Raw genomic sequence first — 27,414 nt, 5'->3', positions numbered from 1 at the left:
AAATGACTGACAGTGAGATTTTAGCAACAGACTTAGGGAATATTTAAAACCATATTTGCATACTACCTCAACATTTACATGCAAGTAAGCCATGCCTGCTCATCAGCAACATTTCAGCTTTTGAGTTTCCAGCATCTTCTCTACAATCATGAGTGCAAAAGTTAGTTTTCTCTATTCTGTCAAGGTGCATCATCAGAAAACAGAGAGACAAGCTTGCAGTTAGAGTTTTCCAAGAACTTTCTCAAGGAGATGTATTCTTCCCTCCCCTTGTGCTGTAGAGATCAGACTTCTTTTTTTAAAAGAAAGATACAGTCTTGCTTCACTTACCTCCTCCATAGGTGGTAGCACACATGATGGATGTTATCCAGGCAATCTGGCTGTAGGAGATGCTGTAAACAGCCTGGAGCTCTTTAAAGTAGATTGTGAAAGCCTTAGGAAAGGTATATGCAAACCCAACTGAGATGGAAGCTCCAAACACCACTGCCCAACCCCATCCACCATCAGGGGGTACATAGCCCAGGTCTGAAGAGACTGGAGGAGACATGGTCAATCCAGATTTCAGAGCATAAAACACTTCCCAGTGTCCTGCAGAACAAAGGATACGTGTGTTTTACAGAATGCTGATTATACCAGCTTCTATCAGTGTATCAGTGATTGTATCAGTAAAAACCCCAAAAATTAGTGATACAGAGGATCACCCAGGTCTTACAGCTTTGGCCTTTTGCTGGCTGTTAACAGTTTTATTGTTCAATTCTAACACAGCCCAAATCACCCTTCCCTCTCCAATAACCCTGTTCAGCCCTTCCACCTGTGTTTTAAATACACACCCTCAAAACAGTCCCACAGCTTCTGTGTTCAGAGATGCACCTCATCCAGAGCTGAAGTTAATGTCTCCATTTTCTCTTCAGCATCCAGCCAGCAGTGTCTCACCTCAGGAGATGGCTTCTGTAGGTTGTCCTTGTCACAGCTGCTCAGCCTGTGGCTCCAGAGAGAAGCAGGTGCCCCAGTCATACCAGTTTTAGGGTAAGCTTTTCATTGTGTGGTTTTCAGACGTGGATAGAACCTCCTGATTTCAGATGATCTCTGCTTGAAAGAAAAATTCCCCATTACGTGGGCAGCAGGTGATCAGCCCCCGCAGTGATTTCATCTAGCTGCCCCCTTGTGCACAGGGAGGAGGCTCTCTCGGCCACTTGCTTCCCCCAAGCCAACGAGCAAACTGTGAGCAAAAGCTTGCAAAGTGGCTGAAGTTTCTCCCTACTTAGGGGCAGCAATTCCTCTTGTGCCTCGTGCCTGCCAGGTTAGCAGATTATGCTTAGGAACAGCACAGATCAAAGAGGGCATTCACACATTTGCATTCCTTCCATTTTCTCCTGGCCACTGAAATAAAATGAGAGTAAAAATCATTTAAAAAAAATAAAAATTAAAGAAAGGGAAAACCTAAATGTCTCTCAGGAATTAATCCACAAGTCTCCTCTCAGGGTCAAGGCATTCAACCAGAGGGTAGGGGAGTAGGTCCTACAGGAAATGATGCCCGGTAGGTGCACCTGCATCTTTGTGGATAAAAGGTGGTTTATTGCCCTCATATATGGCAAACTTAAAAGCAAGAGGGCTGATAGGAAAGGGCATCATCAGAGCTCATGGGAAGGAGCAGGCCCAGGTATTAGTTAGACACAATTTGCTGAAGGTCAGAGGTAGTAGTCAACTAACTGGTGAGAGAGGAATTTTTGCTTATCCTGAGAAAAGAATTTAAAAACACCTTAGGAAGAAAATCAAGTGTAATTTGCATCTGTTTGGGATTCCATTGCCCCTTCAGAGATGCAGTTTGGATTCAAACTGCAAGTAGGAGGACATGACTAGAACAGTAGAGAAAACCCCATTATTGTGATGTGCCTACAGGTACACTCCTGGTTTCATGCTTGCTTTCATTCACTTTTACAGCTGTTAAGTGATAGCACAGATATGAGGCCCTTATTCTACAAGCTTCAAGCTTGTCCTATGTCCAAACAAATGTTGCATACACAGTAGGGATGCTTTATCTCCTCTCCAACCTCAGCAGCATGCTGTCCACCCCTGCCCCCAGCCCTCATCAAAGACTGGGAATTGAATGTACAGCATTAAGACAAAGAGTTGAAAGACAGCTCAAGAACACCATCATTATGAGCTCTGGGATTAAAAGTCTCAAACTGCCCTAGACATTTACTCCCTGCTTTTCTCATGAAGGTGTTGTCCCAGAGCCTTCCATTTCTTGTTAATCACCATCTAACCTAAGTTTATCCACTTCTGTTTTATAATGGGGTTTTAGTGATGGTGTTATAGAGCTCAAAGACTTTCTCCCCTTCCCTGGTGTTATCCCCTGATGGTTTTTCTGAGAGCAATCTTATCCCTCTTAGCCTTCACTTCACCTAAGTAAAGAAGCTGTATCTTTCTCTTCTCCTTAACAAGGACCCTGGGAAAAGAGAACCAACCTTCCTCTGGTTACTCATGTCCATCATTTCAGTGGCAACTAAAGGTGGTGAAAGGGGAAACAGCCCCACCCAAGGACAATATTGCTTTTGGATGAGATTTCCAAATACATCAGGAAACAGAGAGATGAGTTCAGGAAGCCCCCTATGAAAGTTTTCAATTTCTCCTGAAGATAGCTGTTGTTTTTTTCCTCCTATCACAACCCTTCCTCACAGTCATACAAGGCTGACACTATTCAGCTCCAGTCACATTTTACTTAAGAGAAGCTAGGTATGCTCATGTTCAGTGTTGCAAAGGTATCACTGGTTGTTCTGGGGGCCCTCAGAGTGTGAGAGGTTACAATGGAGAAGGATCGTCAGACTTCAGTCTCATTTATCTATTGGCATCCACTACCGCTGTGGTGGGCGAGGAGGACTAGTGGTCGTATCCAGTCTAACGGCACACAGAAATTGCACTGCATGCTTGGCTGCAAGCTTTGCTCTACTGACATCTACACAAGGATTCATTGGCATTTATAGCCCAGGATCCTCACTGGAAAATGAAGGCAAGGTGTGGAAGAAGTCCTTTTGCCTGATCTCCCTGCAAATTAAAGCCAGTTTATTCCACTGCTGGTCTGGCATTATACAGGTGCCTCTGCACAGGCAAGTCCAAGCAGACGCAACTATTGTTCACATTTGGAGGTGGCCACATGCCTACAAGTCTAAGGTAGGAGCTGTGCAGCCAGGGCTCTGCTCTGGATAACAAACCCATCCAGCATGTGTGGAAGTCACAGAATCAGAATCACAGCATTATTGAGGCTGGAAAAGTCTCTGAGATCATCAAGTCCAGCCTATGGCCTAACACGACATCACCTAAACCATGACATCAAGTGCTACATCCAATCTTTTCTTAGAGACCTCCAGTGATGGTGACTCCACCACCTCCTTGGGCAGTCCATCCCAGTGCCTAATCAACCTTTCTGTGAGGAAGTACTTCCTAATATCTAACCTAAACCTCCCCTGAAGCAGCTTCATACCATGCCCTCTTGTCCTGTCACTAGTTGCCTGGGAGAAGAGCCTGACCCACATCTGAATACAACTTCCTTTTAGGTAGTTGTAGAGAGCATTAAGGTCCCCTCTACAACTCCTCTTCTCCAGGCTGAACAACCCCAGCTCCCTCAACCTCTCCTCATATGACTTTCTCTCCAGCCCCCTCACCAGTCTCATTGCTCTGGGCAAATAGAATAGAATAGAATAGAATAGAATAGAATAGAATAGAATAGAATAGAATAGACCTTTGAGATCATCGGGTCCAACCTATCATCCAATACTATCTAATCAAATAAACCATGGCACCAAGCACCCCATCCAGTCTCTTCCTAAACACTTCCAGTAATGAAAACCCATGTCAGTCTGTACCCTCACTTGACAGCACCCTTTACATGGGTCAAAAGCAGCTGCACTCTTCACTTAGTTGCTCCAAGGGCTACCTAGCAAACACACATGGAAGAACTAGTCAGCCTTAACATAAAGGAAAATCTCTACTGCCCCAGACCTCTGTCCGAAGCAGATGAGCAAAACTCAGTTGTAACTCGACCTTTAAGAGCTTTTATAACTTACCCAACATGCATTTCATTGCAGTCTCTTTCGTTTATGGCTATTCTATCCAATTTAGGACATTCAAATATTATGGAGAATACCAAGCTCCCCCCAAAAACATCGACACAGCCTAGTGGCTCTGGAATTGGGCAAAATAAAGGGGGAAGCATAATGAGGACATGTTTCCTTATTTAACATTAGGTTTGGTATTCACAGTCTACTAACTTTAGGACACGCAAAAATTCTCAGAGCCCTCACATTCAATTTTCTTTTATGTCACTCCTTTAAACAAAAAAGGTTGAGCCTGTAATGTAAATATATTTTCAGGGATTAACAAGAAAGGTTATCTTTTTTTATAACCATCAATTCATTCTGCTTGTAAAACTGCAACGAATTCTGCAGCACCTTTAGAAGTCTCACACCATGAATTATTTGTTCATTCAAATTCATTTTTTTTTTTGTTTAATTACTTGATTTGTGGAGAAGACATTAGCATAAAATCAGATTATGGTAGCAGCCTCATTGTCCAACTTCCCTACATCAAGGCAAATCCCTACCTAATGCAGAAGCCCCAAAGAAGTTAAATGAAAATGTAGTGGACGTTAAAAAATAAAAACCACAGCAATTGACTCTTACTTCCCTGGCTGTAAAACAAACTTCCAGAGGCTGTCTTGGAAGAACTGAACTTCAGGGATTATTTAACAGCCTGAGTAATGAGCAGACAGCAATGTGATACCTCCATATTCTCCCCTCATTTCTCCTGTCGCACCTAAGGGGAGGACATCAACACCAAGGAGGGCCCTGGGATCCTTTGCTCATGGGGCATTACCCCTTCCATTATCACCTTCTTAGCCATATCTTTGTTACCTCAAGGCTCCTCTGCACCAGCCCTCCCATCTTCCACAGGTTTGTTCTTAATGTCCACGTGGCACCATAACAGCTCCTTCTCCAACATCCACACCATGGAAAACTGTTACATTTTGATATTCCTTCCTGATTTAAGCTGTTTGATGTCCTCTGAGAAGCTCTTATTTTCTTCTTTCAATGCCCATTTACCTGCAGGGCCATGCTTGCTTTCCCCCTCGATACTGTTCAGGCCCTGCCACACCACTGAAGTAAAATTACAAACTTGTAATGTCTCAGGTCATTTAATGTGACTTGGAAATTTGTATTTCATTTTCTGCTCCCCAGCTGTGTTGTGCATAGAATCTCATTTGCCAGATCTTTGAGATTAACCCATTTCACCTAGAGAAATGGTGATCATCCTAATCCATGTCATGTTTTATCTTTGCTTCACACAAAGAGCATTGAAATCCCCACCTCTCTGTTCACCTTTTATTGTAGCAGTGGAAAAATCATAGTCTGGCTTTGTATAGCCATGGTCTGACTCAAATTCAGTTGTAGGCTCTCTCATTTTACCTCTCTTTCCTTTTTTGTGAAGTCACACGTTTGGACTTTCCATTTCTCCACTCACCCTTCCCTTTAGACTTCCTGCTTTATTCCTATTACTGTTTTGTTCCACAGTTATTCATTGGCCATATCTGAATCTCCTTTATCCACTATTCTTCCCTCCTCTTTAGGAAGCTGGCTAAGGCTACTATCAACAACTTCAAAATGAAGAAAGTCCAGGTCTCTCGCACAGCCAAGGCCCTTAGGTCTCAATCCACTTGGTATCACCATCTTCATTCCTTCATTTATTGAACTTTTGTTCTTTGGAACCAACATCAACAGAATCACAGAATCAACAAGGTTGGAAAAGACCTCAGAGGTCATCAAGTCCAACCTATTACCTATCACCTCATGACTAACTAAACCATGGCTTCAAATGCCATGTCCAATCCCCTCTTGAACACCTCCAAGGACAGTAACTCCACCTCCTCCCTGGGCAGCACATTCCTATGACCACTTACTCTCTCTGTGAAGAACTTTCTTTTCACCTCCAGCCTAAGCTTGCCCTGGCGCAGCTTGAGACTGTGTCCTCTTGTTCTGTTGCTCATTGTCTGGGAGAAGAGACCAACCCCCACCTGGCTACAACCTCCTTTCAGGTAGTTGTAGAGAGCAATAAGATCTCTCCTGAGTCTCCTCTTCTCCAGGCTAAACAACCCCAACTGCCTCAGCCTCTCTCATAGGGCTTGTAAACATACAATTACAGTCCTCTATACTGTAAGCCAAATCAACTAAGGACTATTCTTGTACTACACTACTTCTCTACTTGTTTTACTTGATTGGGGTTTCTTCATTGTTAAATGAGAGTGCCATGACAAATCATGCCCATCTAATGCAGCTTCAGCTGCTGATCCAGGGACTCCTTGGTGCCAAGTTCCCCTCAACCCAAGCAAGCCGCCATGCAGCAGACACAAACTCACCGCCCGCCCTTTGGTGGGACTGCTCGCTCACTGGCAGCGCTGAGAACCGCTTGGACTCCCCTCCCTGGGGCACTCCAGTTTCTGGCTTCCCTGGCAGTGACCTGCTCAGCTTTTAAAGCCACCTGCTGAACTCTTCCCCCACCCCAGATGCAGCTGAGATCAAAGGTTGAGATCAGAGGCTGTATCCTCAGATGCAAGACCTTTCTGTAATTTCCAACACTCTCTGTCACCTGACCCCTCAAGTTACATCCAAAGGCAGCCACAACCCACGTTAACTAACCTTTCATGGACAGGTCTGACCCTTTGCTCATCAGGGATAAATTCAGGGCAAACCCCCTATTTGCAGTGCTCCGAGTGATGGCCTCTCTCAGATCTCTCTCTCTCTGTGTTAATAAATTATTTGTCAGCTATCTCTTTTCCTGCCTCACTCTCTTCCCTGTACATATTAACTTATTCTTTCTTCATGACATCTCTGCAGGCTCTCCTCCCACTCTCCTCCAGGAGAATGTGCACATGGAGAGCCCATGTCTTTGTCCATCCTGCTATAGCAGTTTTATCCTTCTGGATTAAATCCTCTTGCATGACCTCTGGGTCACCTAAAACCCCGCATCAGACCTATTTTGATCACTCAAGAACAAAAGAAGGGATTCACAGGCCACAGCAACACTTACTAAGGGGTAAATTTCACCCTGGAGTGAGGGCAAGTGGTAGAGAAACTTCCTGAGTTTCTTGTCAGTAACCAAGCAGTTGACTTGACTAGTGAGCAAGCAACATCCACAATGCAAGTCCACACTTCATGGAGATTTATATGACCCAGTTTCACAAGATTTGGTTGCAAATCCCCATTTGGGGGATTTAAAATGTTCTCTTGCCATTTTTATAACCCAGGTGCTGCAACACACTGCTTAAGCACAAGGAAAAGCAGGAAAAAAAGCTGACTGTAGGTGAGGCAAGGTAATGTTCTCATCCAATCCGAGTAGAAATCTCAGCAAAAAGGTAAACAGAGTCAAAGAGGAAAATGGTTCATTCAAGCTGACATTGCAGCAGTCAGCATTTACTGTAGCCCATATTTCCTGCCTTGCAGCCACATGCAGCCATCCAGGCTGTTTCATACTGCCCCTGCAAAAACACTATCTTTGCAAGGACACAACAAATGCATCCCACAACTCCTACTTCAGGTCAGTAGGAAAGGCTGTTACCAGTGCTATCGCAGCCAGCTCAGACATTCGTCTCACAAACACAAGGCACAGATGCACCCCTCCCACGTAAAAGACTCTTCTACCAGCCTATAGTAACAGCGTGATAAAATTGTCTCCAGTGGTCAAAAGACAGCAAGATGAATTCTTGGAAGAAATCCACTGAGGGCTATTAAATACAAAGATGCCACCTCTGGCATTGTGGACTGAAAATTGCTGGAGACTGGGGAGCACTGGCAGGTAGGTCCACTCTGGTCTCCCAGGTATCCACCACTAACTCACTGTCAGGGAGAGAATACTAATTGGTCTCATTGATCTTATATTCCACTCCTTTCTACCTCCCTGGCCCCAGCTTCTACCAGTTATTCTTTACAAAAATGTTTTACAACCAGAAATACAGCAAGAATATCTGGTGTTTGCCTGTCTTCTAAAAGGAGTAACTCCTTAAAGGCTCCAGAGGTGCTAGGAGAATTCATTACAGGTTGTTCTAGAGGCATGTGGTCTGCTGTGCTCTGTCCCATAGGAGGTTTTCAGAAGCTGCCTATGGAAGAGGCTGCAGTCACACCAGACCTGGAGTTCAGAGGAGGTGTTCCTTTCAACGCTACAGCATTTGGAATAATGTTGTTGGAAAAACTTAATGGCATTGCAAAAGGTGAAATTCCTTTAGAGTTTCAGAAGTTACTTAATAGGAGCTTCTGCACTGCTGCTCTTCCAAAACCATGCTTTCTCCTGTGCTTGCAGACACTTGACAGCTCCCTTGGCTCTGAGCCATTCTAGGCCAGTGTTTTACCAAATCAAAACATGAATTTGGCTTTGTTAAACTACATTGTCTCTCCTTCCATCTCTGTGTTAATAGCAACTGCCTACATTAAGGGTTTCTGCTGAAAGTTACAGCCCAGTAACCATTTGTATGCACTTCAGACATGATTCAAACTGTTGAGATGGCTTCTCAAAAATCACTTGGGAAAACCTTGATCACCTCCATCAGTGATCAAGCTGGACAAAAGCAGCAGAAACTTTCCTTTATCATTCCATGGGCCCATTAAAAATTGAAGTTTGAATAACTAACCAGATGGCTCCTCTTTCCTGAACACCTGGTCTCCATATACTAGTTTTAATGCAAAACATGAAGTATCTTTTATTTCCTTTGTTTAAGAAAAACAAAATTCAAATGTGCACAGTTCATACCATTTAAACACTTTGTCTATTGGCTGTGGGAGGTGGTCAGTTTGATGCTCACCAAATATTCCTGCCTCTCAACTTTTGGAAGAAAACACTTTCTGAAGGAAAATGAACAGACTCAAAGGGGAAGGGTATGGAGCAATGCAAATTTTAAGTGCAAATATTGTTTTCTGCAGCTTCTGTATCACATAACAGCTTGGCTTCAAATCTAATTAATGAGATTGAGAAGTGAATTTGCATATAATATCTATATGTGTGTCAGCAAAATAGAGACATTTGGCACAAACTGAGCATACAGTTCATGCTTCTTGCATTTGGACTGGATAGTGCCAGCTCTCTGTGACAGTTAAGAGCTGCAGAACAGAGGTCACACACAGGTCTATGGAGACAGAGGAAAGCAGAGAGCATTCCTTTAAATGGGTTTATTTGGTACTATTTTGGTTGATGTTTTACAGGCATGTTATCATTTCCACATACTCTGTGACACTTAAAGATCTAAATAAGCACATTTTAACAGGTCAGACTGCAGATTGAAGGTGGTAGCTGGCCTTGGGGCCCACAGCCTCCTGTCCCATTCAACTGTTGGGGTTGTGGAGCTAGGTTATGTCCAGGTAGAAAGTGGCAGGATGCAGGTGAAACTTATGATCCACTGTTATAGAATTGCATGCACCAATGGTTCTTCTGTGCCATCACTCAAGACACCATGCTTTATCTGTTTTTCTTTTTGCTCCTCTTCAGACAGATCCATGCCTTTTTTACTCAAAACCTATGACATGTCAGAAGCTGCCTAGCCCGTCAAAAACAGTCAAAACCCTCTAGATGTTCTCCAAGTGGGAATTTCTGGTGTTTTTTCCCCCCCTCCCCCCAAAAAACCCACAGCATTTAGGACTTTGTACATGTGCTCAATCACTCTCACTAAATACTACCACATACGCCCCAAATTCTGAGATGGTGTCTGGTTCAGCTTGTTTTGTGAAGGGCCAAAGCTTTCAAAGACGTAAAGAGTCTGTACAGGTTTTGTGTGGTATTAGTTGGCTAAAAAGGAAAGAGATGCCCCTGCCAGCTCCTGTAAGGGAAAGCTGACAAATACCACCTTTGATATGCTCCAGCAAATCCACTGTGGAGAGACACATTAGAAATCAGTTAGTTTTGATGAAGTAACTCTTTAAACCATAGCTTGAACACATAAACTTCACTAAGGTTAATAAATACCTGCCTCTTACAGTGGCTATTGGCATCATTATTTGTGTAAAGTGCAGGAAGATGTAAATCAGTAGTGAGGTACATGGGACCTTAACCAGATCTTAAGTAAGTGGGGAGGCTCAAGTTTTGTTGGTCTAACTCTTCCCCTTTCAAGAGGCAGAGAAAGAGGGACATGTTGCAAAGAGATAAGGAGAAAGCAACAGCTGGGTGGTTCTTTCTCCACCTACTGATTGCACAGGAGTGCCAAAATGTGAGATATCCCCTTGTATGTAGCACACACAAGTGTAGCCCCACAGCTATGAAGAACGTGGAAGCATCTAAGTGGACTGCCATTGAACAAATGTGGTACGTCATTTAAGTAATGCTACTTTGTTTTTGGGGTGTATATATGCATTCCATTCCTCCAGCAGATGCTCTCAAAACAACATGCCTTCCTTCCCAAAGCATGTCTGAAAGGAAAAACAACATTGTCAGAAAAGCTTCTCACCCCTCTCAGGACAGAGAAAGTTTAACCACCCACCTCTTTCTCTCTTCAAAAAAATGTATTGGAATTTATACTAGTGTCCAAAGAAGGAAGATCCTCTGACCCTTAGAGGGTGTAATGATTTGCAAAACTGTGCTAAAATGGGTCCTTTAGTTAGCTGTGAGGTACGAGGATCTGAATAGGTTAACTTGACCCTTCAAAGTTCTCTCACCACTTGCTGTGCCTCACCTCCCATTATAATGCATGCCAAGCATTGAGAGTGTCACAAGAGCTACTAGGAAAATTTGGGGCACGGGGGGCAAATAAATTTACCTCTTTTTTTGCCATAAGAGCAAAAGAAAAATTAGAGAATCAAAGAACGTGGCCAAACTACTCTTGTCTCAGTTTTGGCTCTGGTCCCTGTTGCTGGCCATTACAAACCCAGCATGCCTTCCAGCTATGACTTAGATGCCTTAGCTGGAAGTTTGCAGATATCTCAATAAATGTCTTTCATAAAGCAGATAACAGCTTACTTAGGTCAAGAGCTACAGTGACATCTTTTTGAAGGAGTCATAAGCACTGAAGTGAAACACAAGAACCATTCAGACACATCTGAAGAGTGAGGCCTCACTAAGGCTTCTGCTACAACTCCCCACATCAGTTTCTTTTCCTCTCCAGTTAAAAAAATCCTGACCTTATAAAGAGATAGTAATTCTAGTTATCTTCTGAAGCTTCAGCTTTGTCCAGACTGTGGACCCTGAGGTAATTGGATTTGTCCTCAGGAAGCTGATGTAATTTCCTTATCTTTTTCTTGCAGTCTGACAGAACTTTTTCCCTCAGAGATCACAGAGGGAGTTCTCTCTTCTTTGTTCTCATCAGCTTCAGCTCTTTCTTGGTTTAAGTCCCAACAGATCATTACATACTAGCATGTTGCAAAATCATCACATGGCAGTAGATGATCCTCCTCTATAAACTCTCAGAGTTTTGGATAGAGCAAAGGTACTCCCAATGAAGGAGACAGCAGACAGGGAAATTTAGGTCAGGATGCTGTTAGCATTCAATTATTTGGTAACCACAGCTGCAAACTCCACACTGGGGATAAACAATTTGGATTCACAGCCACTATTAGAAAACTCAAGACAGTGTGAAAGTACAGTCAAATCTAGTTAGACACATCTGCCTAAGACCAGACAGTATTTCACAGCCTCAGGTGAGTCCATGGATATGGAAGCAAGTAGAGAATGGGGATTGTTGTGCATGCTGTTGATTTTCAGCACACTAAAAGAAGTTGTAGAGCAAGCCTACCTGCTCATCCCTTTTTCTGCTAGATTTTCAAGAGGGCATATCCCTGATATTTAACAGAGCAGTTGCAGATCTGGATAGGAATGAAGGAAGGCAAGTAGTCAGTGCCTTTGCTCTGCTGGCTGATTCTGGAGAAGTCCTCTCAGCGACAGGGGGCTGCAAACAGAAAAGACATCAAGATTGTCCAGTACGTGTTGGTGGTGGAAAGGAACTCAACTGGACAAGGAACAATCCTTCCATCACACAAAATAAACCAGTGACTAGGTAAAGAGGCTGAGACTTGGACACTGTAACTGAAGAGCTGCAGGCTGATATTTGGTCTGACTGGAAGAAGTGTGCTTTTCTGAACTGATGACCAGGACCACGTCTGTGAGCATCAAGCAGCAGACTCCAGGAAGGTGAGTACTGTACTGCATAGTTTATGAGCAGTTAGCCACATCATCCTGCTGCATGGAGAGCCAAGACAGCCAGCCCAGTCTGACTGCTGACTGTACGTGGCAACAGTTCATCTGAAAACACACAACCACCACTAGCCCATATTCCTGACTGGTTTCTGTTGTGACCAAACTGCCAGGTGAAGAGTCTTCAGATCACACCCAGACAGGTTTCATCTTGGGGTGAGGGGGCGGAAATAATGCCTGCAAGAACCTGACAATAGGAGCTCCTTCCCAAACAGGAAAACTTCATGCTGTTTTCCCAGGCTGCAATGACGTAGCATCACCACTGAAGCCATTAGACAGACTCTGAAAGCAACCAAAGGTTCTCAAATAAAAAAGGTTTAATTTACAAGCAGATGTGCCAAGTGCTATCACCACATCAGAAGTCACACATAATGCTGGAGTCTGGCTTAGGGGAGAGCGGGCTTCTCATTCTCAGCTCTGCAGCAGATTCCTTTACAATCTACATCCCTTTTACCACCTGGATGTAACTTTCCTACTAAGTAAGGAAGCTGGGAAATGCAGTACAGAGCATTTCAAGGTTTTCAGCATACAGTATTATCAGATTAGAAAGCCCTACTTAAAGTTCCTACCAGGATGTCAGCTCCAGCCAAAGGTGGGGAGGAAAGAAAAGACAACATTGCCTGTGTGTAAGTAAACAAGAAGCTAGACCTGGATAGCTGCAAGGAAAGAGACAAGACAAATAAAAAAAGTCAGAACAAAGCATCTTCCACCCCTTAGCAACAGTGCAGCGCCACTTTGAAAACCACTGACATGTGACACTACACACAGCTGAGACACACCAGCGCAGTTCAATTCTCAGGCATTTACTGAAGTGTAGGCAAGAGACTGCTCAGAAAACCAGCTGCACTCCGCTGTATTTCAACAATAGGTTTATTTTAAGAAACATAACATGACATTAAGTAAAAATGCAAAATTGTGCAATTATGGCAAAATGTTTAAAAATCCACACGTTTGCCCTCAGAGGACTACAGTACTTCTTACTAACATACCTGAGCACTGAATGTTGGATGCCTTTCTAAACAGCCTTACGGACAGGGAGCTCTTCGACTTCTCGCGGAACATACGCACGCCGCGCGTTTGGTTGCGCCGAAACCGCTTTTAGTTATTCTAAGTTTCACTGATGGAATCGAGTGGAAGTTACAAAATGTTTCATCCTAAAGTAACTAACAACTTTTGGAAAAAAGAGATTTACACTTATGGAAGTCCTTACAATGCTAGAAATTCATTTAATAAAGGGAAAGAAATGAATGCAGAAAAAAAATATATATACCGAGTGGAGCAAATGTACAGATTACTGTTTAAATATTACCAGTACCTTTGGTGCATTGTTGGTTTTTCCTGTGCTGTGCAAGTTTACTTAAGCCCAACTAAAGCAAAACTTGACCAGGAATCTGACTTTCAGCAAAATGTAGACTCTTTTGAGCATTGGCAAAATGTCACAGCTACGTTCCTCTCTCTGAACAAAGTCCTCATGCACAAAATGTAGTATATTCTACTCCCACAGCAAGTTCCAGGATTTAGCTTTTACACACATGACAGGCTTGGATCACATCCTCGGTTTGAATGGTTGAACAGAATGGAGATCTTCGTACTTTAGTGCAGATAAACAAAATTAACAAACCTACTGCAGAATTAACCACAGCATATTGTTACTTCTATACATCACACGACCAGTCGACTGCTAACTCAATTCTATTTCATAGTTTCAAGTAATATATTGAAATTTGTTCTACCAAATAAATATAGATTGTCAAAAAGCAGCAAGTTTTGTAAATAGTCAACCAAGCTTTAAAAAAAAAAAAAAACCAAACAAAACAAAAACACCAACAAAAAAAAGTTACATAACACTTGGCCAAACCAACAAAAAAAAAAAGTTTACACACAAATGCAACACTGTTAGGGAGGGTGCTTCAGAAAGCTTGCAGCTAGAGGCCTACGACAGCACAAGGAGAGCTAGCCAAGGACTAAGGATCATCTTTTAAATGAAATTAGGTGCACTTACTAGAAAAGAAAACAAACCAACAACCAAAAAAAAACACCCCAAAAAACCCCAAACAACTCTTATTCTTGGCTATGGAGATACATAAAAGTATCCAGAAGAAAACTACACAAAGAAACAACACACCTCAACGCTGCTGGAAAATGCAGTCTCAGCAAGAATTGTCCACTTAACTTCAGCGGACAAATTCAGGTGCTCGCGTTTGAGAGAAGCGGTTTGGCGAGTCTCTGGAAGATGAGGTATGTAATGCAAAGAGGCATCTTGTTTTTTTTCCTTCTCCATTTCACTTCACAGTTTTTTCTGGTTTTGCCTTTTAAACACTTTTGTGCAAGAATTAAGAAGTGGAACCAGGCAAGTACTTTCATGTATTAGAAAGACTCCTTTCAGGAACAGTAAGACCACATAGTAAACAATTATTATCCAAATCCTCAGCCATGCCAGGGGGATAAACAAGGAGCTAAATATTTGGCTTACTGAAATATCAGCTGTTAAGCCAGATAATGGTAAGCACTTACAACCAGCAATGACCACTGCCATTTCAAGTGAACTGGTTTACCTAGGTCCATTTGGGAAAATAGGAAAGAGAAAGAAAACATACTCACAGCCCCACAAAAATTAGAGCTGTAATAAATTAAACCCAGCATATTACAGCTGGTAAGTTTTAGGATTCACTTCTTCCCTTTTAAATCCAGCTTTCACTACTGAAGTAGAGGCTGAACTTTGAACATATTCTTAAAAGTAAGCTAAATGTTAAGTACATAGAGAAAAGTGTTGCAAGATATTTGATCCCTATTCTATATTTCATCTATGATTACTTAAACCACGCACACTTATTGTCAATTTTGCTTTAATACACCAGATAATGAAGACAGCTCAGTAGTGCAAATTTTCACATTATAGATCAGAATGAAGTAGAAAGTATTTGAGAGCTTGACTGCTGGGAGAAAAGAAAAACAACTTGTAAAGTTAAGCCACAGTTTTCCAAATTACTGGAGCACATGCCAACTCTGCACATAGCACTGCACTTTAGCTGAGACAGAATGAACACTCCACACAAAAAGAGGAAGAAAAAAAAAAAAAGAGTAATCAATTATTATTAAGGCCATATCCTGTCACCATTCTGTGCAAGAATATCACTGCTGTAAAAATGTTATGTTAAAAAAGACACTATGATGACAGGACAGGGCCCGAGACATAGACACACACTCCGTGAAAAATACCAGGCTGTCTTAAACAGTAGCATAAGGCTAGCCCATTTCAGATAAATGAGTATTAAAAATGTACTAGCACCATCAACATTTTGGGTTAAAGCCCTTTATGGGATGAAAAAAAAAAAAAAAAGAAATAAAATAAAAATTAAGCAGTGTCCAAAAACAAAAAAAGGTAGAAAAATGTTGTGTTTTTCATTTGTTTGCTTTTTCTACAGCACTACATCTATGTGGCAAAAAACAGGTGTTGGGACTTCCCCACACCCCCCCCACACCCCCTTCCCCTACCATTAAGTTCAATTTTAACAAAAATCCATAGACAGGAAGTGGTACAGCAATCTGAACAGGCCTCTGTTCAGGCAAAGGTACTCCATGTTCCAATTCTGACTCGACTTTTTCCTCCTAAACTGTAGTGCACAAATACCACCACAAACATCTTAACAGACTTCAAAAACAGCACAAGAAGGAAAAAAACAACAAAAAAAGAAGATCATTACAAATCAGGATATACCATTCCCAGGTACTTTTAATCTCAAGTCAAAAGCAAAACCAAAAAACCCAAACAGTAACAAAAATCGAACTCAGTGATATTGCCTCAAATTTTACCCGTATTAAACAAAAAAAAGGAGAAGAAAAAAGAAGAAGAAAAGTCACTTCAAAACATCTTGGACATCCTCAGTTATTAATGCTAGATTTTCTTTCACTGTAGTGCATAGTTATCCTGGCTCTTCCACTTCATTTGCTCTTACCACACAAACACCCCTCTAGTGTGACATGACTAAGTGTTTACCAGAAAAAAAAATGCTGATAATTGCACTTTGTAACCTCCTTCTCATTTCCCAGGAAAACATCAGTAAATATGAAACTGAAGCAGTAAATCCTTCCCCAGACTGCAACCTTTAAAGAGCACCCATCCCCATACACAAAAAAAAAAACCACCACCTGTCTTGTTTCAGCTGACAATAAATACTGACAGAATTTCTTTGTTTTCTTTAAGACATGTTTTCTCTAGCATCAGGTTACCACTGAAACCACTAAGGCCTGTTACTAAAAGAAAAGGAAAATAAAAAAAGAGGATAGAAAGGAAAAAAAAAGAAAAGAAAAGAAAAGAAAAGAAAGGAAATTTAAATAACTTTCTGAAGACACTGTGGATACAATTTAGCAACAACACATTCAAAATGCCGGCCTAAATCCCAGAGCCTATCTGGAGTCTCGTATACTTTCTGCCATTGGTCAGTGACCTCATCATACTGGTAGAGCGAATTCTTCCTGCTGGTTCTGAAAACGTGTTCTTCAACAGTGACTTGAGTAGCTCTGACAAACAGGTGGAGTTTGTTTTTGAGGAGTACGAGTTTTATATAGGGATTAATGGACTGATCGCATGGAAAGTCTTTCTTTCGAGTCCACTTATTCTGTTCAATGTCATAGGCCTCTACGGTAAACATGCGCTGATGGTTTCCACAGGTTCCAGCTATGTAGTAGATGGAGTCATTGTACACAGTTGCCAAGCCTTGGATTCTAGGCACAGTCATTGGGGTCAAAAATCCCCAGTAATCCTTCTGAGGATCATAGCAGAGAAAAAATTCCCCTGAAAAGAGAGAGGAAAAATAAAACATAACTTACATTTCATTTCCAGCACACCAATTCTGCAGCTACTAAGCTTTCAGGGATGTTCTTCTGCAGACAGAAACTGTCTACCCTTTTTTAAAAGCCTTGATCCTGTAACAAAAACCCCTGCACCATCTCTTCTAAGTGCCTTACAGCACAAGTAAAATCTACTTTGAGATTCTGTTCCAGATGAAGAAGAGGGAATCTGAAGCATATCAGGATACAATGTTCTGCATATTTCCTAGCTAGCCTTTACTGCTTTTAAACCACGCTTAGCAATCTGGGACAAAGCCTTTCAAGATTCCTGCCTTGAAACGTCTGAAGTATTTGTTTTATTCTTTAATACCTTCACGACGTGCCACCTACAGACTGTGGAGTCTTAGAATTCAGTGCCTGAAAGTTATTAACCTGTGCAAATAATTGTCCTGTAATCCACACAGATTTTGAAGCTAATTGTATCAGGTGAGTGGTTGATTTGTATACTCTAAGTGAAGAAATCACTGCTAGTGCTAGACTATCCCCTGTCCCTAAATAACCACTACTTGGCAGTTAAAATGCAGGTTGGGGCTGAGGCAGACCACTCTACATGAGAGAGTTAGAATTAACCATTTGCTTTAAAGGATGCGAGGTGATTACTTGCAGGAAGCTACTGTTCAGCATAAGCTCTGTGATTAACTTAGAAAATATCTCTTCTGTTGACAGGACAGTATCACCTACAGGCTGGAGACAACAGAGCTTCAGATGACTGAAAGCTTGTTGCCTGCACACTCAATGAAAAGAACATGGATAAAGACCACCATTCCTTTTGTGAAGCCCAGGAAAAGAAAGGCCTCACGTTTGCGAGGTATCAGCATAATTTCAATTATATATCATCTCACATGGCTACTTTCAGAATTGTAACCAAGCTCCCCCTCAGGTATAACAAAGAATACAGAAATAATACAATAAAATGAGTGGAGCACAGCTTAAGAGTTTAGATGGTTTGATTATTCAGTTTTGTTCCACAATGTCATCTCCTGTGACTGATGCCCATGTTCCCTCGGCATTTCAACACTCTTTACTTCCAACTTACAAGAAAAAAATCATTGGAAGTTAACTTTAGTTAACTTTTTTAATATATTACTTCTGTGCAACTCAATCAAGGTTTTATCATACTTGCTGGTGCCACAGAATTATTTAAAGCCACCACCAGAGTCAAGTCTGATAGGGGAACAAAAGAAGAAAACTCTCTGAAAATCATGTGGAAACCCACGAACTTTATCAAGTGGCAGGAGTACGAAGTCAAGAAATCAGTTTGACTTCTGGTAAGTAACAGTGTCTTCACAGGGTTCTCTAGGCTGTGGCATCCAGTATGGGAAGTGGCCCAAACAGGGAGCTGGTACAGACCCAAGACCCCAAGTTCTGCAGGTGTTCACATAGAGGTGGCTCTCAGCAAGACATGACCAAGACACCCCCCACCCTTCCCCTTTCTTTCCCACTTTTTGGGACTCTCACTACAGCCTCAAAGACCAGCCTCAGCACATTTAATGCAGACTGCTAGGTGGTTTGTGCACACACAAATATATGGAGATCTTATATGAAATATAAAGTGAAAATAAATTATTTGGTCCATTCCCATAATGATTATTTCTATTAACTTAAGAATCTGTCTAGTACACCAATAAACTTGACCATTTATGGAAAGAGAGGATGTAAAGGCAGTCTTGTAATTACTGACCAAAGAAACAGGGCTAACTAGAAAGAGATAAATCATCTTTCTCACTTATCAGGATGCCTTCAAAAAAGCAGGGTAGGGCAGGAAATGAAGACCTACCATAGTTAATTGACTTTTACAAGTCATCAATAATACAGACACCAGGAACATTCACAGGTTTAGCTAAATAAAAAAAAGTGCAACTCACAGGACAATATCCATTCTTCAGCATCAGCACATTTCACCCAGATACAGAAGATCTACTGAAGAATTTTCACAGTAAAATTTAATGCTATACTGCTGACTTAGAGCAGCACCAAAATTGCCATTTGTGCAGTAACTCAATACTACAACTGAGTGATGCATTCCCAGGGCATGAGAACTCAAGCAGCAACCTCACTCTTCCTCACCCTCTGTTCTCCCCAGCTTTCTTCCCAACTTGTTATCCCACAACACTCTTTAAAACATCCAAGAAACCTGGTTTTCTAAGGTACCTAAGAGAGCACACTCGGATCAAACAACCCCCACTTGCAATAAACACTAAAGAGTCAGTCACACCACCTTACCCTGTAACACATAGATGTTATCCTTATATTCCACAGCACTGTGGAACTCCATTGCTACAGGCATCGGACAGACAGCCGTCCAACAGTTCTCTCGGCTGTCATAACACTCCACAGACTTGAGTGAGTTCCGCCCATCTCCTTCATAAACACGACCACCTATTGCATACAGTTTACCACAGCAATGAACCAATTTGCAGCCTATTCGGGCTCGCAACAAAGGAGCTTTCGGAATCCACCTATTGCCAGTGTGATCATACATCCAAAAATCACTCTCTGCTCTGTGGTCAATGGAGACCTCGCTGCTGCTTGGCCTGTAACCACCCGCAATATAAATATCATTATCGGGAGATACGAGAATTCCAACCTCCCTCAAGTCATTTGGTGGCTTGCATAGTTTAAACACTCTCCCTGTGACCGAATCTAAACAAGGCACTGTTTGCTTCTTTCCTGAGTGTTTGTGGGCAGCATCAAAGCATATGATCATTTCAGAAGCGGTCATTCCAAGCCGTTGTGTATAGCCATTGGCACTATGTTGTCTCTTTTGTACACAGCTTTTGGCCATAGCCTGTGCAAACATGGGAGGGATTTTCTCTAAAAATGTCTCTTCCAACAGAGGCATACGGATGCATTTGGCAAATATTTCTGGAAGGTGCACTTCTCTCTTATTTTGCTCGTGCTCAAACCACCTTATAATGCTGTCATAAACGTATTCTTCTTTGTCTACATTTAAGTCATCGCTGTCGAGTATACTTATCAGTTGGTCTTTTCTCAGCTGAAGAAATTCTTGCTCTTTGGTGACACTCAGAAACTTTTTACGAATATAGTCTTGTGATCTGTCTTTGAGTTCCTGATGACCATAGTGATCAGCAAAGATAAACACCCCAATGGAGTTCTGTGGGTCCAAATGACTGATCATGTATTTAGCACACTGGTCTTGTATGGAAGGGATCTGGAAGATACTAGCTGCAGTGAACAAAGCTTGGACGTTGGCCTCTGTCAGCATTACTCTGGAGGTATATGCATAGTTCAATACTAAATGCATTGACTCTGCTTCAACACCAACGATACGAACTTCTTTCTGGGTACTCTCTGTAAGGCCGCTAGTGAACATAGATCTAGAAAGAGAAAGTATTAACAGTTTATTTGTATTTACCTTCTAGCTACGGGTCTAAGAAAGGAAATTATGGCACACAGCTAATCACAACGTGTCTGCCCTTGTATCAGCACCAACAAATGATGCTATACGATGTAACAGCATTTGGGTACCTCAATCCAAGACCAGTTCTAGACTTACTGAAAACAGAGCAAGCTCGATTTTGTGCTTAATTATCTCACACTAACGTCATGTAGAAGTTCATTCCATTTACAAGCCAAGCTCTTGACATATCCAAGGCAGCTCTGAACATGTTATTTCATACGCATATGCCAGCATGCTAGAATATGTAACTTTAAAAGGAAACATGTAGTTACTGTATCCAAGGCACACTCAAACCAGAGGCATTTTTGGTTTGGTTTTTTAAATACCATGACATTTTCCCCAACAAAACTCACCTTTGATCAACAGGCACTATTAATGCATTGATGTCAAGAGAACAGTAGTATTTTCTTACAAGCTGTACTATACTACTGACAGTTACATGGAATATTAGCATAGGTGATTCCCACTGGAATGATGGGCTAGTGTACCTGAAATAAGGACTGATTGCAGCAAGAACATTCCTATGACAGGAGAATGTTTTTCCATGGTCCACTTCCACTACGATATCCGTCAGTTGTCCTTCATCATACATGGTTTTAAGCTGTTGAAGAATACTGCAAGCATGGAAGGGGTCCATTCCACTGCTGACTGTGTTTGAAGAAGGAATTCCGTTCAGCGTTTGTGAAAACTTACTTGGTTCTACAAAGTAAAATGGAAACTGTTTAACAAATGAAAACTGAAGAAACAAGGCCACAAACCAACCCCCCACAAACACCAAAAAGCCCTCTGAGCAAACAACAATTAGCACAAATTGGTCTTCCACATTTCCTCACTGTCACCAGCCATCAACAGCAAGTCTAATAAAGGTAAGCAAAGATATAAACATACCTCAATAATTTTTTTCCCCTTTCCTTATGTATGTGTAGGTTACCATTAACCTACAAAATTATCTCCATTAAGGAAAAACATATGTAATCATATAAATAGTTCCTATTTATTACATATCACCAGAGAGAAGGAAAATTAAGTCAAGAATCACAATGTTACTGACTTACAAAATGGGAAATGCAAAGAATGCAGAAGAATAAAATATAACCTCCAACCTACACCACCACTACATAAGTCTATATGTACTTAACTATACAATGAAACAGGAACTGGCTACTAACTTACAAACATGATGATTAACAGCACAGACTCATGAAGAAACAGCCCTACAGTACATTGGGCAACAAACCTAAATTTGCATAAATTTGAATAGATGGTGACACGCTTTTCTTTACAAATAAAACACAATTGCCATTTAAAATTTCTGAGGTGTGACAAAACTCACAGATCACTGCTGAAACACAGGAACCCAAGCATATGCTTCGAAGTAACATGCAATATGCCTAATGAAGTAAACCCCAAAGTGAAAAATTGAGCAATAGCTCAGGCACAAAAATCTGTTTCGTAACACCAACAACATTTTTGCGCAACAACAACAACAAAGAAAAGCTCAAAAGAAAAACATTAGGTGGTAACTGTTGCAAATCAGGTAAAGCTGCTGACTGCAACACATTTTGAACAACACAAAGGGGCAGAGAGGACAGCGAACAACAATGTTCAGGCTGAATAGGAGATTTAAACTGCAACTCGTGGTGATACGCTGCAGTTACAATTCTCTTACTCAGAATCAGACACAGCTTTGAGCATAGTCACAATTAAATCAGTAGGAAGCTGCTGTTGGATACACATTTCCCACGGCAGGCTTAGGGCCAAATATTATTAGAGTCTCTTCGAAACACTGTTAGAAAAGTCTTCAAACTGGTTTTTGTTTTGTTTTATTTTCCCCAAATACAATAGCACGCCCTTCAAGGTAAGATCTACAAAGGGAAAGTTTGCTTTACCACAGTAACCAAGCTCCCACATTCAAAACGCACCAATCATTGGGGAAAGGGAGAATCTGTACTTGTATGTGTTCAGAAACAATGTTAATCACCACTGAGTAAATTACAAGTAAATAATACTTCACTGAATTGGCTTCAAAACTTCCTACCTGGCAGAGCTTTAATGTACAATAAAAGCTATCACGGCTGAAGAGTGTCATTTACTTTCTAACAAAGACAGAGGATAGTTCTTTTCTGACCCTGCCAGTCACTTGGGCAGTGAGTGCATGAGATCCAGGCAGCTTCCAGTGCTGGTATAGATACTCATCCATGTACTCCAGTTTTTCTACCAATCCACATTAGTTTTCACTCTGTAAAACCATCCAGTCACTTTCATCACCTTAATTTATTTTCTCCCTCCCAACCTAAACATCTTTTTCTTCTATCAATAATCCTCTCACATGCACCTCAAATTTTTAACGCTGTTCCTCCCAAATATCATTCCAAAATACTCCCCACATTAATTTCGCAGACACTCCTCCCTTCTCCACTCCCCTTCACAGAAGGCTTTCACCACGGACAACCCCGCTCCCACATCTCGGCTCATCTACCCTCACACAGATCACAATGTGAGGGTGTCCCTCACAGGAAACCCTTCTTCCACCCTAACAAAGCCCAGTATCACCGCACACCTCTGTTCACGCGGTACTGCTCTCTCCTCACACACAGGCCCTCGCTCCGGCGGTCTCTTACCCCATGCCCATGATCCCATCCCCCACAGACACCTTCCTCCGCTATCACATTCCCCACTCCGAAAAGACACCCCGTACCGCAGGCCCCTCATCCACGCACCCATGCCCGGTCCATCTTTAACAGTCACCTCTCATCCCACGGGCCTGAAGCACCCCTCCCTCACACGGTGGTCCCCACGGACACCCCTCATGAAGCACCCTCCCCGAAACCACTAAGAAAGAGGCCCCAACACCCTTCCTCTACGTGCGCCCCCCGAAAGACACCCCTCAACACACAGGCCCCAACACCCCCCAGCAGCGACCCCTCCCCGGGTGCGACGCCCCACCCCACAGGCCGCTCCACCCCTTCAGCCCGTTCCCCCGCCCCGGTGTCCCGGCGGCACAGACCTCCTAACGCTGCCATTCTCGGGGCCCCGCTCCGGCAGCGGGAGAGGGGGGCGGCCCGAAAGGAAATGTCACCGGCACCGCTTCCCCTGAGCCGCTTCCTCTCCGCGGCCCGTTTACTCCCGCGGAAGCCAACCCCGTTCCTCTAACCCGCCAACCTGGACCGCGCTGATTGGGTACAGCCCCCGTTGCCTGCCGGGAAATGTAGTGTAGGCCCCGGCGGTGCCCGCGCCGGGTGCGAGAAGCATGCTGGGAGCTGCAGTTCCTGCCTGGCCGCTTCCCTGGGACTTGTAGTTTTCAGAAGGACGCTGAGGGGGGCGGGTTCCGCCCGTCGCGTAGCAACGAAGAGGGGAGGCCTCAGGCGGAGCGGCCATATTGCCCCCCCCCCCCCCCCCCCCCCCCCCCCCCGGCTGGAGCATGTGGGCAGCTTCCAGAGCACCCTGCCCCAGGATGGGCTCCTGTTCAGGGGGACACAGCAGAAATGGCCTCTCCACATAAACAAATGCCTCCCAATTCCTGCTTTATGAGTTGTTGTGCTGCCTCCTTCCTGTCCTCACTGACCTGCATGCTTCCCAAAAGGGATGAGGGGGCCGGGCCTTTGTATGTGTAGGTTACCATTAACCTACTCTCCCAAAAGCTGCCTGACCAACAGGCCAGAGAGCAGACAGCATGGCGACTGCTGGGAAACCAGCAGAAAAGCACAGAATCATACCACAGCATCACACCACAGAATCAATCAGAGTACCAGGTTGGAAGGGACTTCAAGGGTCATCTGGTCCAGTCTTTCATGTAAAAAGCACAGCCTGGATAAGGTGGCCCAGCAACCTGTCTGGCAAAACTGTGCAAGTGTTCAGTGTCGGGGGCTCCATCACTTCCCTGGGGAGTTTATTCCAGTGGCTGATTGCTCTTGTTATGGGGGGGAGAAAAAGAAAAAGCTGGGGAGGGCAAACAGAAGAAAATACCTGGTGCTATCCTAATGCTGAAGGGTATGGTTAGGGTGAAGCAGTGTCAGGATGCAAGACCCAGAGCTGTGCAAGGACAAACTGACCTTTAATGAAAAATGCATAATCACCTCATTAGTCTGAAGGTTTGTCACACCTTTTTTTTTATTTTACAGTGTTCGTAACTCCCAGCACACTGTGGCCACCCAGATCAGCCATAAGCAGAGAGCAGCTGAGTGACTCCAGCAGTCGACCAAACCGTTTTGCTGCCAGTTGTAGGAAGAGGCTGTTTTCAGATGGCTTTGGAAGACTATAGGGCAGGTTTGCCTTTGCTCGAATCAGAGAAAGCTATGTTTTGTCTTTGACTCTGAGGGGAATGTAAACACCTTGTAACTGAAGGAGAGAAACTAGGCAGAATTTGGTTGGATGTGTTAAAATATTGTTTTGTTATTTTGACCTATTGTATGCCTTAATTACAGGCATGCCAGTAGAAAATGACCAGTTGAGATGTGACACATGTGCCTTCTGATAGGCTACATAACTTTACTGTATAACATAATAAACGTCTTTGCCTGCTTACATCTGGTCCTGGAAGCATTGCTCTGGGTGATTAAAACCTTCTGATAGACTATATAACTTTACTGTATTGGGTTGTCCAGGGAGGTGGTCGAGGCCCCTCCCTGGAGGTGTTTAAGACCAGGCTGGATGAGGCTCTGGCCAGCCTGATCTAGTGTGGGGTGTCCCTGCCCATGGCAGGGGGGTTGGAACTGGATGATCCTTGTGGTCCCTTCCAACCCTGAATGATACTATGATACTGTGATAACATAATAAACATCGTTGCCTGCTTACATCTTATCCTGGAAGCATTGCTCTGGGTGAATAAAACATCTATACAACAACAGCCAATGCCCTTTAATATCACAAAGCACGTTTCTCTCTCCATCCCAGAGATGAAGTGGCTGATAGTCACCAGCTTTTCCAGTTTTCTGCAGCAATTAACCACTGGCCTCATTCTGGGCAACTGAGTTATTATCAGAAGTTTGTTGTGGAAAGGTTGTTTTGGTTTTATGTTATTTGTTGCTTGTTTGTTTGGTTTTTTTTCTTGTTTGTGAAATGCAATTAATGAAAGGAGAACTAACAAATAATGGAAGCATTCCAAAGTCCAGTATATTTTTCTGGTTTTAATCAAAAATTAGGCTTAGGATAATTTTGCAGCTCTTGTCTGGGAAGTTTAGGCTTGAGGTGAGGAGAAAGTTCTTCACAGAAAGAGTAACTGGCTATTGGAATGGGCTGCCCAGGGAGGTGGTGGAGTCACCATCCCTGGAGGTGTTCAAAAAAGGAGTGGACATGGCACTTGAAGCCATGATTTAGTTAGTCATGAGGTGTTAGGTGTTAGGTAGAGCTCAATGATCTCTGAGGTCTTTTCCAACCTTGTTGATTCTGTGATTCTATGATTTACTTATTTTTAATGCAAACAAAACCAATTAATATTTAAAAAATACATCTTCCTTTAACTCTCAGAAACAGTAGCATAGGTACATTACCAACGCCCTAAAGCAGGTGAATGAAAAGGCAGGAATAACACCACTGAGTGTCATCCAGCTGCGCTGAGGTGGTTTCGCTTTGACTTGCAAGGCACAGCTCTTCCCTAGTTTAGCAATTATCGGTGGTGTCCAGACTGCTGTCAATAATAATGCCACACAACACAGGAATGATAGAGACTCTGATGAAGGAGGTGTAAAAGAAAATAGAACTTCACGTCTGCAAATCGATTCTGCAGTTTTCCAATTTCCCCATTCAGCAATGGCACGGCCTGTGAAATTGTCCCTAGAAATATAAAATGAAGGGAAGGAGAATACCTCCACTCTTACCTTTTAGCAAATGACATTGCCTGATACAGTTCATTTCCTTTGCTGTGGACTGGGCTGGGCTGGTTTAGTGTTCAAAATGCAGAAGCGAAATGGAGAATGCTTTTTAATATAGATATTGCATTGAAGCTGTGCTTTGGAGTGCAAGCTCTTCTTCAAATAGCTTACCTTGGTAAGGTGGGTTTTCTTTTTGATGAAGCAAATAAATTCCCATACAAACAGGTTTAAATATTCTTTAAGAGGCATTGATGTCAGCAATTCTCTTCATCTGGAGTCTTTCTCAAGTGTAATATGCCATCACTTGCTCTGCTCTCTGGAAACCTTTATTAGCACTCCCTGACCCTCCCATGGAAATCCAGGAACCTGACTTTTTCACCCAGCACTGCACTGTATTTCCTGCACTGTATTTCTTCCCAGGTGCAAAATGAGAAGCATGTTGTCTGTGTAAGTTGACCTAAAATCTGTGCCACTCACCTCACATGTTGAATCTAGGTATCACAGATGGCATTTGCATTGCGCACAAGTGTTAGAACCAGTACTTTCAGAAATCACAAGGTTCTTGGTGAGTCCCAGCTCCTTTTTCTTCTTCCACATTGTTTTCTTTCTCCCTTCTGTTGTTTTGCCTGGGAAGCAATGCAAGCTCAGCATTTGAGTGTGGGACTAGAAGTCAGAAAATTGGGTTCTTGGCTTGGTCACTAATTTACTGCATGCTGTTGGTCAGATAATTTGATTTCATGGATTTTGGCTTCCAGGAGACAACGGGGAGCTATGAAACCCTTAGAGATACACTGATGTAAATTCCTTTATCAATATTATCAATTTTGTAGGACTTCTGGGGAGTTGTGGTTGTTTGTTGAGTGGTTTTGGGAGGTTTTTTGTTTGGATTCACTTTGTGGGGTTTGGTTTTGGGTTTGTTGTTTTGTTATTGTTTGTTTCATTTTAATTTTGATTGGTTTTGTTTGTTTGTTTTAGTTATGGTCAGCAATATACTGAAACTGATCATGCCATGTTAAGATTTCACAAGAATGCAAACTGTCCTGGTTGTCAAGGGTGATTCTTTAACTTATGCTTTAATTTCACACCTAATTTATCCTTCCTGCAAGTACAGCTTGAAAA

At 42.6% G+C, this 27,414-nt stretch overlaps 2 protein-coding genes across 2 annotated transcripts in view; both read right to left on the bottom strand.

The window, feature by feature from the left end:
* The window catches only part of LOC137449128 (monocarboxylate transporter 2-like), a 48,225-nt gene extending 41,741 nt beyond the window's left edge, over window positions 1-6,484 (bottom strand). The window contains exons 1-3 of the mRNA XM_068154318.1: window positions 6,407-6,484; window positions 828-1,083; window positions 328-585 (exon numbers count right to left, since the gene is read on the bottom strand). Coding sequence (XP_068010419.1) covers window positions 328-544 — 217 coding nt within the window. The 5' untranslated portion in view covers window positions 545-585; window positions 828-1,083; window positions 6,407-6,484. The remainder of the gene's footprint in view (window positions 1-327; window positions 586-827; window positions 1,084-6,406) is intronic.
* Window positions 6,485-13,065: 6,581 nt separating this feature from the next.
* KBTBD8 (kelch repeat and BTB domain containing 8) lies at window positions 13,066-23,863 on the bottom strand. Its single transcript, XM_068154316.1, is given in 7 exon segments — window positions 13,066-17,008; window positions 19,288-20,402; window positions 20,974-21,184; window positions 23,493-23,607; window positions 23,609-23,679; window positions 23,682-23,839; window positions 23,841-23,863. Coding segments are annotated over 7 exon segments (2,157 nt in total). The 3' UTR covers window positions 13,066-16,544.
* Between the last annotated feature and the right edge of the window lie 3,551 nt (window positions 23,864-27,414).

Source organism: Melanerpes formicivorus, unplaced genomic scaffold (genome assembly GCF_026170545.1).
Source record: "Melanerpes formicivorus ecotype bairdi unplaced genomic scaffold, bMelFor1.0.p_v2 SCAF_28, whole genome shotgun sequence".
Classification (NCBI taxonomy): domain Eukaryota; kingdom Metazoa; phylum Chordata; class Aves; order Piciformes; family Picidae; genus Melanerpes; species Melanerpes formicivorus.
This window is presented reverse-complemented; position numbering and strand designations above follow the sequence as displayed.